General features: G+C 39.6%; 1 protein-coding gene across 1 annotated transcript in view; it reads right to left on the bottom strand.

Annotated features, from left to right (window-relative positions):
* LOC102292667 (mannosyl-oligosaccharide 1,2-alpha-mannosidase IA) overlaps nt 1-16,960 on the bottom strand; it is a 192,391-nt gene that overhangs the window by 109,326 nt on the left and 66,105 nt on the right. Inside the window, 1 exon segment of the mRNA XM_005925531.3 lies at nt 3,453-3,549. Coding sequence (XP_005925593.1) covers nt 3,453-3,549 — 97 coding nt within the window.

Below are 16,960 nucleotides of genomic sequence, written 5' to 3'. Positions count from 1 at the left end.
AGTCTTTGTTACAAAGCTTTCTTCGTTATGAATTAGCATACATGTTTTTATTGAACATTTGAAGAACTAGCATAAAAAAACAGAAACTCTTGTAGAGGACATAAAGTCAGAGATAGAAAAGACAAGGAGCAGGTGCATCTAGTACAGGTAGAGCTGCTGCAAAAACCCACAGAGCCCAGCAGCCAGCGCAACAAATTCTGGATCCTTAGCTTTTAGTTAGCATTAGCAGCACATGCTGCGTCCGATGTGAAAGGACTTTTATGCTGCGCACTGTGACTCACAGCAATGGTCCCGGGTCAGCCCTGACTTTGTGTTAAACTAATCCTAAAGTAATAATAGTATTTCTAACCACTGACATACCACAAGTTTATCCTTTCAACAGCTGCTAAAAGTTAGGGGACCTAGCTGCTATCGGATATTTATATAGAGATCCTCCAGCTTCAAACTGTATTACCCTCAAAGACCTGCAGTTCAAAAAAGCGCCCCTCCGACAGCCAAACCCATGTGTTCTCTGATTGGATTGTTACATTTGCGATTGACATGACATTGACCAATCAGATGAAAGGAAGAAAAATAGGGTCAAAATTTGTACTTGTAACTTGCAGGGGGGTCTTTTGGCTAAGTCCACACACAAATCTTTTTTACGCACACACAAATTCTTTTTGCACATACAAATCCTGATTTACAAGTACAAAATATTTATGACCACATTTTGAGCCCATATTCATCCTCCAGCTTCACTGTGTTTATGTTATGCTAACATAGTTGTGTAGCTAGCGATCACGTAGCACATCATTATATACCAGCTAGCCCAGCTTCACTAACCCTACAAACTGCTGTTTAGTTTTCTGTCTTCATTTATGTTGGAAGTGATAGCAGAGCTGTACGTTTTAATTTTTGCTGTGGTGGTTAAGCTGCTGGATTTTTGGCTTCACGACCCTTGTTCATGGTTCGTGCACGTCGAAACAGAGCTGTACGTTTGATTTTTTTTTAGAAATCCCTCAGTCAGAACATGGTATATTATTTCATCTTAAATTTTTGGGGGGAGACTTCCCGCGTACCCCTAGAGGGAGCCCACGTACCACCAGTGGTACGCCTACCACAGTTTGAGAATGACTGAACTGGCATATGAACAGATTTTAAAACCTTATTCTTTTATAACTAATAGGTTGAGAACAAAACTTTTCTCTGATGTCTTAGCTTTAACTACAAACATTAACCAAACCGGTTGAATAAACAAATGATGGCAAAATCTGTGTTTGAATTATTTTTGGTCATTTTCATCTAAGGGTGATCCTGGATTAGTTGCTTTAAAACGTGGCTCAAGGCCTTTGCTTTAAAGTGACTCCTCTTAACCACAACCTCTCTAATACTTGTGAATCCCTACAGAAGTGAAAGAGGAAGACCTCAGGTATGGAAGACAGTTCCAGCCCAAGTCTTAATAAGAGCTGATCCACCTTTTATTAAGAGCTTTATTGTGGGATTTCCCTCAGGCACAGAAGTGCGAACTGACTGATATGCTCCACTGCAGAGGACTGCAGGACCCCTCTGGATTTGGCTCCAATTAGAGGCTGTTGGGAGACTGTGACACCCCTGGCAGGTTGCGAGGTTTCCTGTGCTGAGTGAAAGCTCAAGAAAACATAGTGTCAAAAGCTCACTGAGGTGCAAATAAGTGCGATGTGTTGTCGTTCTTATGACAGCTGGATTTTTTAAAAATTCATTACTTATGATTTGTTTTCAGAAGGTGTGCAGGTATAATATATTTTTATATCTGTAGAAATCCAGTTGCTTTTGTCTCATTTGAAATTCGAGTTAAACTACTGCTACCTGCAGCTTCTCAAAAGCAGCCCCATCAAAGCACAAGCAAAAGAAGAAGAGCATTATAAAGACCTCTAAACAAACTAACTGTCTTTTACAAACAGAATTTACAAATACAGATTATTGAGTGAAAAAGCTATAAGCTATAAGAATTGTTGCCCATTACATGGCTTCAATTATTATTCAGTATTGAAAGAGCTGATCAGAAGCCAACGAAGCAAAACTGTGCAAAACAACCTCTATTTCTAAGCTCGACACAAAAGATAAATATTTTATTTTAATTTTTAATTTAAAATTAAACAATGTGCCTACCATCTGAAAGTAGGCTACAATATGAGACTAACCACCATCTAAGGCACTATTGCTTTTCTCTGAATCAGTTAATAGACAGTTACGTCCAATGTCTAATTATGGAAATATTATGGAGATATGTTACACAACATAGCCCACGTCAAAAGCAAAGGATTAATAGCACTTCACATATTTCTGTGCTTTGAGTTGGATGTCAGTTCTGGTTTAAGCAGAGCTTAAACTACTTTGTTTGGTTTTCCTAATTTAACTAGATTATCCATGTGTGCTGCCTTATTATCAAAATCCAAAATTACGAAGGACCTTGTGACTTTATGTTTCTCTTCTTGGCTTATTTAACGTCTGTCATATTTAACGTCATGAGGTGCTTGACAACATCCTGAGTACATTTGAGGGCTTGTGAATATTGATGCACTAATACAGCGGTTCCCAACCCCCACTGAGTCGTTTGGTACCGGGCCGCAATGTTCGAGTGGGAAATTTATGGTTTTCTGGGGTTTTATCTGTGTTTATCACTATTTTTTAATCTTTTCCTGTGTGTCATGAATAAATCTTCTTTTTTTGGTACTGGTACTGGTTTTATTTGTTGTATTTATCCGTGACACCTTAAAGGCCGGTCTATGAAAATATTGTCCGTGGTGCAAAAAAATGTTGGGGACCGCTGCAATAATATATAGAGATGCAACAATTGACAGGCGAGGAACCGGAATCGGCTGATTTCCGGCTTTCTGTGCCCTAATCAGTAACCAGCTGATCAGCCTCGTGCATGTGCAACGCATACACAGCAGTAGGCCACGTGCTAACATTTAGTTAGCGTGGAAAGTCTTTGTTGTGAGTGAAGGCACAAAGTTTGCCAAAACATTTATAACAAAAAAAGTGTTTTCATGAAGTGTTTTTTTCTCCCCAGCACAGCACAAAAACATGGAATTAAAAAGCCAAAAATCAACTTTCAGTCAAATTGTTATTTTAGGCAGACTACTTGCTCTGAAATTCTAAATCAGTGCTAGCTTGTGAGAGTTTAAGATTGGTGTAGTTGTCCATCAGTTCCAAACAGAGAAACAGTCGGCCCTGGTCTCTTTCTAATAAAGACATTTGCAACCTTCTTATCCTTCTTTTGTCCACCCAAACACAAAACTATAGATTTTAAATTAGTTTCTGTGGCTGGTGCTTCTACTGATCACAAAATTGCCTCCCTCCTTAGTTTTAGTCTGTCTTTCACATGAAAGTCTTCCAAGAGAAAGGTCAGTGGGTCTTAAAAATAAATAAATAAATACCAAAAAAACAGGTGACCTTTCAGGCCTTCTGAGTCTCCAGCAAATACTCACCAAACATGTTGCCAATATGCCCGTTTCTCGTCAAAGGCCGCAGCTCATTCTTGCCCCAAGCATAGCGCTTGTAGTTATCCCAGGCAAACTTCATCATCTGCAAAATAAACAGAGGGCAGACAAACGGGTCAGTCGGCTGACAGCAAAGCATCGCAGCTCCAAACCCAGTCATAATTAAATTGGTATAGCTCCAGGCAAACAGAATGATAGATATTGATCAGGTTTGAATTAAGGACACGGATGCAATTATAAACACATAAACCACACTGCTAAACAATACGGTTGACATTTTCACAGCAGCTACTGCTATAAATGACAGACTGACTGGTGTCTGCAGACAAAAGTAAACCTCTTTGAGCAGCACATATTGCTGTTCAGATAGCTGTGATCTGCAAAGAAACTTCCCAATGCAATAATATAGAACAAAAAGGAGCAAGACAAAAAAGTAGAGGATTACAAGAAATGATTAAAGCGTTCTCATCCACCAGCAGCACACTAATCAAATATATTCATAGCTCTTTGTTGTAAATGTCATGTAATGACTATAGCTTTCCAGAAGTGACCAACCTCCAAGAAAACAATTTTAAACTTCTTCAAACTGCTAAAAGTCAGAAGATTACTTCAAATGTTGATTTAAATATCAGTTTAAATAATATTTAAGGGGGCACAGTTGCAATACATCCGTGTGCAAGCTGAGCACTTGGCCATAGAAATTTGGCAGCGTAATCTTAACATTGTCCGTATTTGCTTGAGAAAGAATTTGTAAATGCGATGAAATGAAAAATAAAAAGAAATCAGAACTGATTCAGTAAAAATTCTCTTTTAGCCTACTTTCTTCTGAAACTTATTAATAATGAAACAAGAGTAAGAATCAAATGTGAATCACAGCATCAATTTTTACATCCTTGACTTTTTACCGAGATCAACAAAGCGATTACAAGTATCCTGAGGGGAATATGAATATATGTAGAAAATGTAACGTAAATATAGCAAAACTTCATGAGAAATAAACAAATATTGACTTAATGGTTACAATAAGAAAAGAAAAATCAGGGTTCAATGAGTCGTTTTCTGGGGTCGATGAACATCTGCACAAAATGGGATTCCATCCATTGTCCCCACATCTACACCGTAGCTGATTCAACTATTGAGATCTAGGATACTGGTTTGGTTAAAATGTGGAACTAAATCATCATGATTTAGTTCTTGTAAACTGAATTGTTGCCACCATCTGACTCGAGTGGGTAAATCTTGCAACAATGTTGCCGCTTTGTTGCAAGATTTACCCACTTTTCACAGCCTTTTATTTTATGTCTTTCTCTCCTGCAAGAACTCCACTCTCTCCCGCTGAACTGTTCAGTGAGCTAAAGCACCCAGACCGAGCTTGCTGCCAAAGCTTCCAGTGTTTGCTGTTGATTACCAATAGATCTCCAGCTCCCACACAATGACATTGAGCTCTTCGCTAGAGACAGTCTAGCAAAGGCTCTGCAACTCTGAATGCACTCGTATGAATGGGAATCCTACATTTTAGCTCCACAATATAAATGCATCTCCAACCACTGTACTGCTAATAAACATGGATCATTTGTAGTTACAAAGGACCTCTCGATTAAGCAACGTTTCCCTTCAGTTCAGCGGCTATCATAATTGGGCATCAAAGCACCCCAAATAAAAATGTAATGTTTTTTTTTTTTTATACCATCGTAAAAGAAATGCCACGATGCATGGACGGGTGCTCAGTGCAGAATGCTTGAAAATAAACTAAAAAGTAATTACAGCTCAAACTGCACAAAGTGCTTTCAGTAGTGACAGGTTCATTAAATTCATCTTCTTGTTGCACACAATACAGCAAACACAACCCAAAGCGGTCAGTATGTGCACAGATGTGGGCAGATGAGTCAGGATTTCCAAAATCCTCACCAGATGATGTCATCTCTATTATCAGTATAGTATGCTGTAAGACTTCTCTCTGAAGGTGGTTTCATATGAAGCTTTGGGAAATAAATATGAATCTGATTATTGCTGACAGGGCCTCCAGCTGAAAATCCTCTCACCCTAAAAGCTTATTATAGATACCACAAAGCATACAGAGCTCCGGCTATCCTTCACACTGGAAACAACCGCACTGCTCAAATTAGTCTTAAATTCAGGGTGGTAAGATTTGGTATCAAATGAATTATGAGCCCTATAACTATTCTGGAGCTGCGGTGCCGGTATAATTTGTTGCTTGGCATTTTAATTGCACCACATATTGAATGACTATGTAGCGAAAACCTTTCGCAGATCAGTAAAGGGTCATCACTGTTGTTTCTCCTTACTTCAGACCTGGCATTAAATCTGACAAAGCAGCATTTTTTAAACAGCGCCTTTTCCCATTTACACAAATGAATACCGACAATGAAAGCAGCAGCAATCGCTCAGAATGTGGAAAAACAAGCACCCAATATGATTAAGGGAAATAGAAGCAATGAATCTTACGCTGGAAATATGTTCACGAAGGTAATCATTTTCTCCAGTAAATGTTTAAAGAACAAAAATAGCCAGAGCCAGCCTCGCTGCGTCTCGACAGAACGCTCTGCCTCACGGAATGAAAACCAGGAAATGTCTCAAGTTTTATTTGAAACTTACTCCATCTTTTATAATGTCAGCCTGTCTCACTCCTCTGGTGGATTTAAAAGCCAAAGCACAAAAGAAATAGGAAAAAGTGCACAAAATGCAGGATTTGGTAAATGTTAAAACTCCTCGTCCTTCTCCGTTTCTTTTTGAAGGATGTTACAGACGATATGCCACAGCATTAAAAAAAAAAAAAATTTAAATGGCATGATGGAAGTTGGACTTTATAATCATCAAATAAATGTTAAGAAAAGCAAAAGAAGTAAAATGGCAGCACTAATCAGTAACAGATTGACTTCAGAGTATGCTAAAATAGAGGATTTCATTCTTAAACGGTACACAGCAAATCCAGCATGTCCAAATTAACACTGTCGGATTTGATTTCAACACTATTAAAGTGTCTATATGGGTCCACACCAGAGAGTGTTAATTTAACTCTTTTTGGAGAGTTGGTACGTTAACTCTGATTTAGTGTTAAACACCAAATCTGTCTGGAGTTGATAATTTAACACTTGGTGTTAAGAGTTTATATATTAACTCTCAAAGAGTATTTTAGTTTAACTACGTAATTGTTATCTTCTAATTCATTCTAAAAAGCGGGGATTTTACTGTTCTGAACTTCTAGAAATTCCTTTTGGAAATAAACATTTACTAAAAAGATGCAATGGTTTTTGAAAAACATTTATTCTGAACTGTGTACCACAATTTCAAAACATTTTCTGAAAGATGTAACAGTATACATGTTCTCACTTTCATTAGAATTTTGTTTATCAAAAGGTCTGACATGGTAAATGCAAATAACAGCATTCTCAACACTTATTTCTTCAATACAATATGCATGTCCTTCATTCATCACTTTGTGGAACTTCAACGCACTTCTGCTCTCCCCCATATTCCATCTTCACAAGCATATCCTGTGCGGAGATCGAATAAAAATTAGTTGACACTAATTAATGGCACAAATAATCCAGTAAACAATTGCAGCACAGAAAAAAAAAGGAATCCTCTTTGAGCCATTACTTGTGTAAAGTATTTTCCCAAAAGACAAGGAGACAGGCAACAGGTAATACTGAGCTAAATGTAAAACGTCAACCTTTTTCATTTTTACCTAAACCGTGTGCACAAAACTCTGGAGGGATCTAGATGCTAACGTAGAATCCAGTCAGGACGTCAGCTACTGCTGGATCGTTTTCAGGCTTCAAGTAGCACCATTATACCAACATTTCACATTCTAGACATTGTTTTAGGTGTGTTTGACCAAAAGTTTGACTGAAAATTCACATGCAAGCTTTTTTCAAGGCTGTGGTATTTGCCCGCAAACAATACCTTTCAGCTAGCTAAAACAGAATATTATGCTATCAGCGAGCAACATGGCTAATGCCTTTCACACAGCTTTGTCTCAACTCCAAAGAGCCACAGAAGTAAAAGCTCATAATAATAATTGAAACAATCTTTGAAAAAACGACTTACCAAGCATGGCAAACAACTCAAATATGTAGAGCAAAATGTTCTGAAACGGCTTCACTTCAGCTTCGATTGGAGCCGTGCTGGGGGCGGAGTCTGTGAATTTACTCTGTTGGTGTCATAGCCCCTCTAGGAGTTCAGAGTTAAGAGGTCAAGAGTTAATGTTTCCATTGTAACACCTCCAGATTTGACAGAGAAACACTCATTTTTAACACTCGATTTTAACTACTATCATTTTACACCTCAGAGTTACATTAGAAGAATGTGACTCTGCTTAGAGTAAAATTAACTTTTGCAAGGAGACTATTAACACCGAAAAATTTAACACTTTTGAATTTGCTGTGTACTATTTAATAGGTAGATGAAAATCAAATGCACTGGTGAATACAAAAACAGTGTTAAAATCCTTTCCACTTCAAGTAATTTCAAGTTATTTGTGCATGTAACTGCAGCCAGTACTTGCTATTGAAGCTCACATCTGTGTTGCTGTATTGCTTTGCAGGGGTCACAGCGTGGGAAGATCGAGGTCACACAGCTATACGACTGTTGGTGTACAGACACACGACACATCGACACACCATCGTGACGCAATCTGCACCGGTCAATATTTGCTGCAGCAGCAGCCCAGCATGCTACCCCCAAAGCTGCTTATTCAAGAGGGCAAATGGATGAATGATCCATTTCCACGGGCACACAGAGAAGACACAGACGTGATCTGACAGCGCTCCGACTGTTCTTTGGTTGAAGTAATTGGCTCGTTGTTGGGAGAGGCGATCCACGAGCGGGCCAGTGATTAAAACAAACCAGGACCGTAGGTCAAAAGCTGGTCACATGGTGATATATTGCTGATCACATGGCCGAGATGGGTATATGTGATCCAGATCATATCCAAGTATTCATTTCCCTTCCTGCTACATTTTTTAAAAATGCAATACTGTTTTTTTTGGCTAAAAAGAAATTAAATCTAGTTAATGTCAGCCCAGAGGATTAGAACCACCTAGACTATAAAAACATAGTGGATATCCAAATGTGGTTTTATAGAGTTGCTCATCAATCTCCCTTACACTACAGGAGTGTACAGTTAAGTCAGTAAAATCCTCGACTGCAGGGACCCCAAACTGATCAGCATCAATCAGAGCAATAGCAAGGATATCTAAAGCCACAAAAATGGGGAATGGAATGAAACAGGATCTTAAACATTTGCTGTGGCAAGATTAAAAGATGTGAGTCATTTTAGGGATAAATCCATAAAAAGCTTGACATGAATTTTAATGAAAAATTACATTTTTAAGGTTGCAAAATACAAAAGACAAAACATTTGTCATCTCGAGGTGTATATCAGACTCTGTTAGTGGTGTAATCCGTATAAACTGAACAGTTATGCATCAGCTTCACACAAAAGATGAATGTCTGGTTATATCATTTAGAACAATTTTGCTGAATGTGTAGATGTGCTTTTTGTACACTCAAAGGATGATACGCTTTGGGTTCCTGCATCTGTTCAATCCACATCTGCTGCTTATATTAATGTACAAACAGAATGTATCAGAAGGTGCATAATCGCACACTGCCGGTGACTAAGAGGGGGCTGATATGCAAATCTGCGAGTCATGTGTGAGAAGTCATGAAAGAACAAGTGGAAAAGGGACTTCAATGGGTTGCTGTTAGCAAGAGGTTGAGGATCTAAAGCCGACAGCTGGTTGGTCACTTTTTGTGAGTTCAAACCATTTTGTTATATTTGGACATACAATAACTGGCAGCCACAAAAGAGCTTTTACGGGCCATTTTATACCCGTGATTAGAACTTCAAAAGATGATTTAGAGTAAGGAAGCATCTGGCAGAGACAATCTGAGCTGGGGTTTCTCTGACGGGAAAAAAGAAGAAGAACAAGTAGAAGAAAAAAAGCAGCTTCTAAAGCAAAACCACTGATACAATGAAAGAGACCGTATAACGAGAGTGTGCCAGAGGGGTAGGTCTGAATCGGAAGTTTTGATGAAGTGATAAGTCCTCTGAACGGTAGGGCTGAGCATATATTTTAATAATGTGACCCACGGCATTCCACAGCAAATGCAAACACAATTCAATTACTCAGCAAGAGGGGGTTCCCATATGGTTATTCCCAAACAATATAAATCTGCAGTTTTCCCCTCACAACTCGTCATAATTTAGAGTCGATGGCGTCCATCTGCTGCTTCCACTGTTTGGTGTTGCATAAGAACCACAGGATGACATAATGCTCTGCGTTTTCTCTGTTAGGCACTTGTGAATATGTTCCACTATGTTATAGTCTTTGGTTTGAAGTAGAGAGGGACTCATTTCTCATTTCCCATTCCATATTTGATTCACTGTTCAAAGTAACACTTATTTATCTAAAACAGGGTCTTTTGCAACCCCTCAGTTCAACCACTGTCTGAAACAAGATGTTTAAGTTCTTTACTCCTTCATTTTGAGCCAACTTACGTTTCATTGGATGCTCACGGAAGATTGGCAAGTGGGCGGGGCTTCTTTGTGCCTGAGACCATGTCATGTCATGAATCAGGACACTTTATTAATCCCAGAGGTAATTATGTGGTCACAGTTGCTAAAGAGAGTAAGTTGTAACAAATCAACGCACCAATTAAATAATTTACAACATTTACAAAATATTTTAAAAAAAAATAGCTCAAATAATAAAAATCCCAGTATATAACACAAAATTTTAAATAGACAAAGCTGAAATTGAGATGCTCCTCTTATCATTTTGTTATTTTCTCAGCTCACCTTGGAACGGTTTGCAGCCGAGTGTGAAGCGGTGGGAATGAGAATCAGCACCTCCAAATCTGAGGCCATGGTCCTCAGCCGGAAAAGGGTGGAGTGCCCACTCCGGGTCGGGGATGAGTTCCTGCCCCAAGTGGAGGAGTTCAAGTATCTCGGAGTCTTGTTCACGAGTGATGGGAGAAGGGAGCCGGAGATCGACAGATGGATTGGTGCAGCGGCTGCGGTGATGCGGACGCTGTACCGGTCTGTTGTGGTGAAGAGAGAGCTGAGTGTATAAGCGAAGCTCTTAATTTACCAGTCGATCTATGCCCCTACCCTCACCTATGGTCACGAGCTGTCGGTAGTGACAGAAAGAACGAGATCGCGAATACAAGCGGCGGAAATGGGCTTCCTCCAAAGGGTGGCTGGCCTCTCCCTTAGAGATAGGGTGAAAAGTTCGGCCATTCGGGAGGGGCTCAGAGGAGAGATTATATCTCTCGGCTGGCATGGGAATGCCTTGTTGTTCCCCCGGTCACCTCCTCCTAAGCTGGAGGAGGTGGCTGGGGAGAGGGAGGTCTGGGCTTCTCTGTTTGGGCTGAATAAATGGATGAAAATGGATGGATGGATGGATATTTTCTCTGTAGAGGTTGTGTAGATGTTACAGGTGTGAAGATCCCTTTTTTGTGCTGATATTGAAGCCAGCAGAGGTCTGGGAATCTGCAGCAGTGAGCAGAGCACAGCACTCTGCAACCTCTCTAACTTTATGCGCTGTACTGCTTTGTGGCTGAGGTGCTGTGGTTTCTAAATCGTTCCATGTTGCAATAAGACCACTTACAGTTGATTGTGGAATATCTAGAAGGGAAAAAGCTTCACAAACTGATTTGCTGCAATAGTGGCATCCCATTACAGCACCACACTCGTATTCAGCGAGCTCTTTCCAACGACCCATTATTTCACAAATGTTTGTAAAGGGGCCGCCTGGCTAGGTGCCTGATTTTATACACCTGTGGCAATGGCAACTGTATTTATATATCACATTTCGTTATACTTAATGGGACTGAAAACATGTAACTTCAAAGATTAAAAGGCTCAATATTTTTTTATCAACATAGTGTCTCTGCTCTTATTGAGCAAGGAAAAATAATAAGTAACTGAATTTTTTTAGTCCACTCTGTCAGACTGGAACAAGCTGCGCTCACTTGGCACTGCACCCCAATACTGGCAACCAACTGCTGCGCTGGCTACAACATGCAGGCTTTTATGCATGTGTTTATCTTACCGATTGGATTTTACAACATCTAAAGATGACAGACTGCCTTTTATTTCTGTCCTCCTCTCAAAAACACCGGATGTTACAAGATTCATCACAGCTATGAAGATCATCTCCAAACACAAAGCAAGCATAACTCACCCACCAGAAGAAGAGCTCATAACACACCGTTATGGAATCATTTCAGGAAACATAATAAGGGTTATGACTTCATGTTGCGGAGTTGCACATAATGATGTTATTTTTAGTAATTATTTGTAACAATCAGTCAGGAGCTGTCACAGTGAAACCTTTTGTCCTATCACAGCATTTGGACTAATTTTATTCTAAATGTCTGATCAGTTTACCAAAACCAAAAACATGTCTCCTCAGTCTTATTAATCAGTATCTGTAGTAGTTATTACAGCATCATAATTAGCACATCAACGTTTAGCATAAAGAGTGTAACTTCTGTACATGAGTAGAAAAGAAAACATGGCAACTGGTTAATAATAATAACTATTTTTGGGTGTTATCATTGTATTGTTATTACTTTATAAACAAGGATGACCAAAAAAAAAAATAGATATAGCACGATTATTAAATAACATTTAAGCTGGAGATAACCTTATTGGTTGACTGTAAACAACTGAGCTTTGATTCAGTGGCCCAGAGCCAAGAGATATACAATGATAAGCGGCTTGTAGTTTATTCTAGACAACTATTTAGAGCAGGTCTTCATTTATGGGGACAGAAACGGTTCTTGCACACCATGACATCACCACCATCTATAGCAGTGCTGTGGGGATTAAGAAAACATTTGAGAAATATCTTACACCCCCCGAAAAATACATGAAAAAGATGCTACTTTGGATTCATGTGTCACATGTCATCCATATTTGTTATTTTTCCCCCACATACTATAAAATTATGAAATTTCATCAGCCTGATTTTAAGCTCAATTAAGTCCTCAAAGCAACTAAAGCCCATTTTTTCAGACATTTATGGCTTCATCAATCTGTAACGTCATTCTGTCATTCACATAAAGGTCACTTTCAGATTAATGTTCCCCACAGCTTCATCCATGACACAGACAGAGAGAGCTTTATCCGGGAAAGAAGGAGACAGAGCTACATGACTTGTATTTTTGTTACGTTTGAGTAAATCTAAAATAGCAGTAAGTGGTTCATTTTATATGCTGTACTATCGCTAATCTGGTCCCCCTCTGTAATGGGATTTTTTCATTGTACTACAGTGCATATCCAGCAATGACCTGGCATAAGAAACTATAGTAAAGGCAGAAAAATACATGCAAAACAGCAGCAGGTAACGGTTACAGAAGGACCAGTATTTTGATGTTGATTATACAGTAAACGAGCCAGTGGTATGCTTCTATACTGTTTTAGTGAAACTGCCAACCCCCCGTATACCTGTATGCTCTGTGTATTCCTTTTGTGGGGGGGAAAAATAAAAAAAAATACACAAATCATGTTGACTTGTTTATCGCTTCCTCAGATAAACAACTTGGATTATTTCAGACTACACGGACAAGAGCCTGCTCTCATAAATAAACATGAAGCGCGCCTCAAAATGCTCTTGACACCTTTCCCGACCTGCCTGTTTTGTAATGCAGTTGTTATATTTGGTTCCACAAGCGAGGCATCCCTCTAATCTGAGGAGGCTTTCGTTGGAAAACGGATAATAAATCACCCCGGCACCCTGGCATGATAGCCTCGAGTCACTGCTGCGTTAACGAGGTGCTGTGTCATCACCTGAAACCAGCTGCACCTTTGGCAGGAAAAACACAGAATCAGCTTCCTCCCATTGTTTCTGCCTTAAACTTCCCACCTAAACTTGAATACCTTTCCCTCTCGAATTTCCTCTTGCCTCTCGTATTAGACCTGCTCTGGAGCAGAGCCATTTCCTGCCTATTAAATCCACATTTATTGTGAGCGGTGACACAGCCTTCTTGGTCTCTGAAGGCCAGTGAGGCCACCCTGAGTCAGCACAACACTCTGGTCAATTACGAGCAAGTCCCAAAACAAGAGCCACAGTCGGACAACCAGATCTGAGCTGTAGATCATTCATGCGTGGAATTAATGAATGTCTGGGATCAACATCAGCCAACCATCCCCATTACAGATATTGTTTAAATTGGGGGATAATACTGCAAGCGGAGCAGAAAAGATGCTTCAGAGTATAAGCTTTTTTTTTTTAAATTTTTTTTATTAAAAGTCAGTTGTATTGGGGGGTTTTTTTCCCCCAGAGAAGCTACAAAATACTGAAAGTTAAATAACTGTAAAGCCAAAACAGATTTCTGATTAGAATGTGTCCACATAGTGTTTGTAATTAGCATCAATTGGTACACTCAGAGACACTTACACCCAGCTGCAAGGAACATTATTTAAGCATGCAAGTGTTACAACTGATGGGGACACCTGGATTCAAGCTTCAAGCTTGAGATCTGCCTTTTCAGATACTAACCAGAAAATAATCTTTCAGGATTTTTGTCTGATGTGAAATTCATCAGGCCAGCTACCACAAAAATAAATAAATAAATAAAAAATAAAAAAGTATCCCTCTTTCTTTGGCAGATGTCCACACTGCTCTCTCCAGCACGGATCATTAGGAGAGATCCTTAGCGTGTGCCAAACTGTCTCCTGAGCGTCCACCACTAGTGGATTGAGCGTTTCGGTGCACCATGAAAGATTCATGCCAGAAAAGAGAGAAGTGCCACAAGGACCCTATTAAAGTGTCTGGACTCTGGTGTTGAATTGTTGGGGAGGTAAACCTGAACTGTTAATGTGCTAAAATAGCCCCAGTAGAGTCTACTTGTTTTCTATAAAGGGAAATATGACAGCAGAGTTGGAAAAGAGATATAAATAAGGCTTAAAAACTAGATTCAATTTCAGCTTCAAGCTCAAATAAAAGGCTAAATCTTGTATGAGCCCTGAAACGACTCCTGGCAGTCTATATCAGCTTTAGAAGTTATAGAGGGCAAAAGCAACCCTCCAACAGTCATAAAGGCAACAAAGTTAGAATTGAAGCCTAACCACATAATGCTGTCTCTCTATGTATTCTTTAAAATACTGCAGGGTCTTTACCTTGTTCTATAAAACCTCTTGACGTGCCAGTTATGAAAGTGATTTTGCACCATGCAAATAAACCTGAATTGAATTACACTGAATTGCTGCAAAGGATTAAAACTGGCAGGGGCACACCTGCAGAAATGGAAATTAGAAATATTTTATGTAGACAAAACACAGACTAAAAAAAAATGGACATAGTATCTGTAAAATCACTGACCTGTTTCTGAGGTGACTCCAGGTGAGCTATTTCTTTATAGATCAGTCACTGCAGCAATACGATGCAAAACTGAGCACAATGTGTGTAAAACTGTTCAGGCAGAGGCACCAAAGCAAGGCTCAACATCATTTCCCTCGTTAGCCACTGCAACTAGTATAAACACGTAGCATACACAGAGAAGTTTGGGTTGTTTCAAGCACTGCAGAACAGTTAAAGTGTGCTTTTCCAAGCCAGCATCTAATGACCATCACAGGAACTAAAGCTTAAGAGTCTGCAGTTCCCACAGCTCACAGGAACATATCGGAGCTTAATTGTTGCTACTCACTCTCTTTGCTTTCACCACAGCAGTTTCACCATCACCAATAACGCTGCCTGCCAGGCACCAGATGAACGGGGTTGGTGACTAGCTGGTTTATCAGCTTTAGCTAGAGATGAAGTGGAAACGAAAACCTTAGCTAGAGGGAGAATGAATATCAGACTATTTGTTAGGCCTCCTGCACATCTCGCAGTGTTGCTCGTGGCTTACCAAGCCTGCTTTCCGAACATAATTACAAGCCCAAAGAGAAAACAACGCATAATTAGTCCTTTGCTTTACAACATTTCGATGCAAACGTTACATTCGCTATTAGATAAACATCTCTCGACTCAGAGCTTCAGTGGTGCGCATTGTTTAGAATACGCAACATTGTTGAAACACTGGATTAAAGCTTGTGTTCAAGGAGCTGCTCTTTCTTTATGCATTCAGAGCCCTACTTTCCAAAGTAATGCTTGTTTGCACAGGAGCCTCCAGTCAAACCGTTTTCCTTCCTTTCAGTTACTGGGGATCACCGAGCCAGCCCAATCAATAGACCTTGCCAGAGAAGCTGATGGAATCTGAACAAGTGGAGAGCAGAGGGGATTCAAAACTTAGTGGAGTAACAGAAACTTTTCCAAAGAAGTACTTTATGCCCCCGAATCCCTCAGAAAACCCTAACTGACTGACTATCATCCACTTTTACACTTCTTGCTGACAGCAGCTCTCTCCTCAGAAACAAGCCAGTGATGAAATTGCAGGGATGCTTCAGAAAATGATGGGTTGGTGAAAGTAAATATAAACCATTACAGAGCTTTTACAGTATTATTAGAAAGAGTAAGGTAAAAGGTAGAGGAACAGCAGAAAGCAGAAGTGAAAGAAGGACCTACAGAAGTAATTTTTCTCCGACATATTGATTATTTGAGTGAGCTGCCTGGGGATAGTGTTCAACCTGGAAACGCTTGGACTTGTTTCTTGCGTGGATCGTGATTTTGAAACAAATTTTCAATGTCCTGCTGTAGAAATCTTGAAATGAGGCCACAAACTTTGGGATGTATAGCATTTTAAAAGCGAGACAGTTAATAATATCCAGATGAAATGCAGATATTATTTCAGCTGGATATGTAGTGCAGGTTTTGCAATCACTCAGAGTGAAGAGTGTGTTAGATTGAGATAACATGGACTTCACTGAGCAGTCAAAAATTCTGTCCTTTGCTTCAAAATAACTGGGAGTGGTGATGATGGTCGGGCAGTACAGATCATTTTCTGCTGGGTTGACCATCGTGATAGTTTGTGGCACTGGATTTGCTCCACGCTTATAGTGATCCAGAGAGCATAAAATGTAGACAATGTGATCTAGCTGGTAGATGTCACACAGCTCCATAAAACACAAACTTCCACCATGAAAATCTTTCATAGAAAACTTTGAGCCGCACACGTTTTACTTTTAATTGCTACATTTTGCAAAAGTGGCACAAATTTACTCACAGAGCAAACCATTAACAACGTGTCACAAGTGTGCGTCCGGGTAACAAGCTGATAGAAATGTTCGCAAATGCATTCACTAATGGCTCTTCACAATGTGTGAACATTATACAGACCCATTACTATATGCAGGCAGCTTTGAAATACGTTCCTTTCCCCATACGATTCTTCAAACAGACACACGACTTTGAACTCGGATGTCATGAGGATATCGGCTTCACCGCTGCATCTTAAAACTGTGACTTCTCAGGAAAGAAAAAAAAAATATTTGGGTACCAAATGTTGATAGTAGTGAATTGGTTTGCATATATCCTGATAAAAAAAACTGTATTTCCTCAGAAAAGATCAATGAAACCAATATT

The sequence above is a fragment of the Haplochromis burtoni genome, unplaced genomic scaffold (assembly GCF_018398535.1).
Source record: "Haplochromis burtoni strain Fernald_Lab_line unplaced genomic scaffold, NCSU_Asbu1 Contig_84, whole genome shotgun sequence".
In the NCBI taxonomy this organism is placed as follows: Eukaryota; Metazoa; Chordata; class Actinopteri; order Cichliformes; family Cichlidae; genus Haplochromis; species Haplochromis burtoni.
The sequence above is the reverse complement of the archived record's forward strand: the minus strand, read 5'-3'. Positions and strand labels throughout refer to the sequence as shown.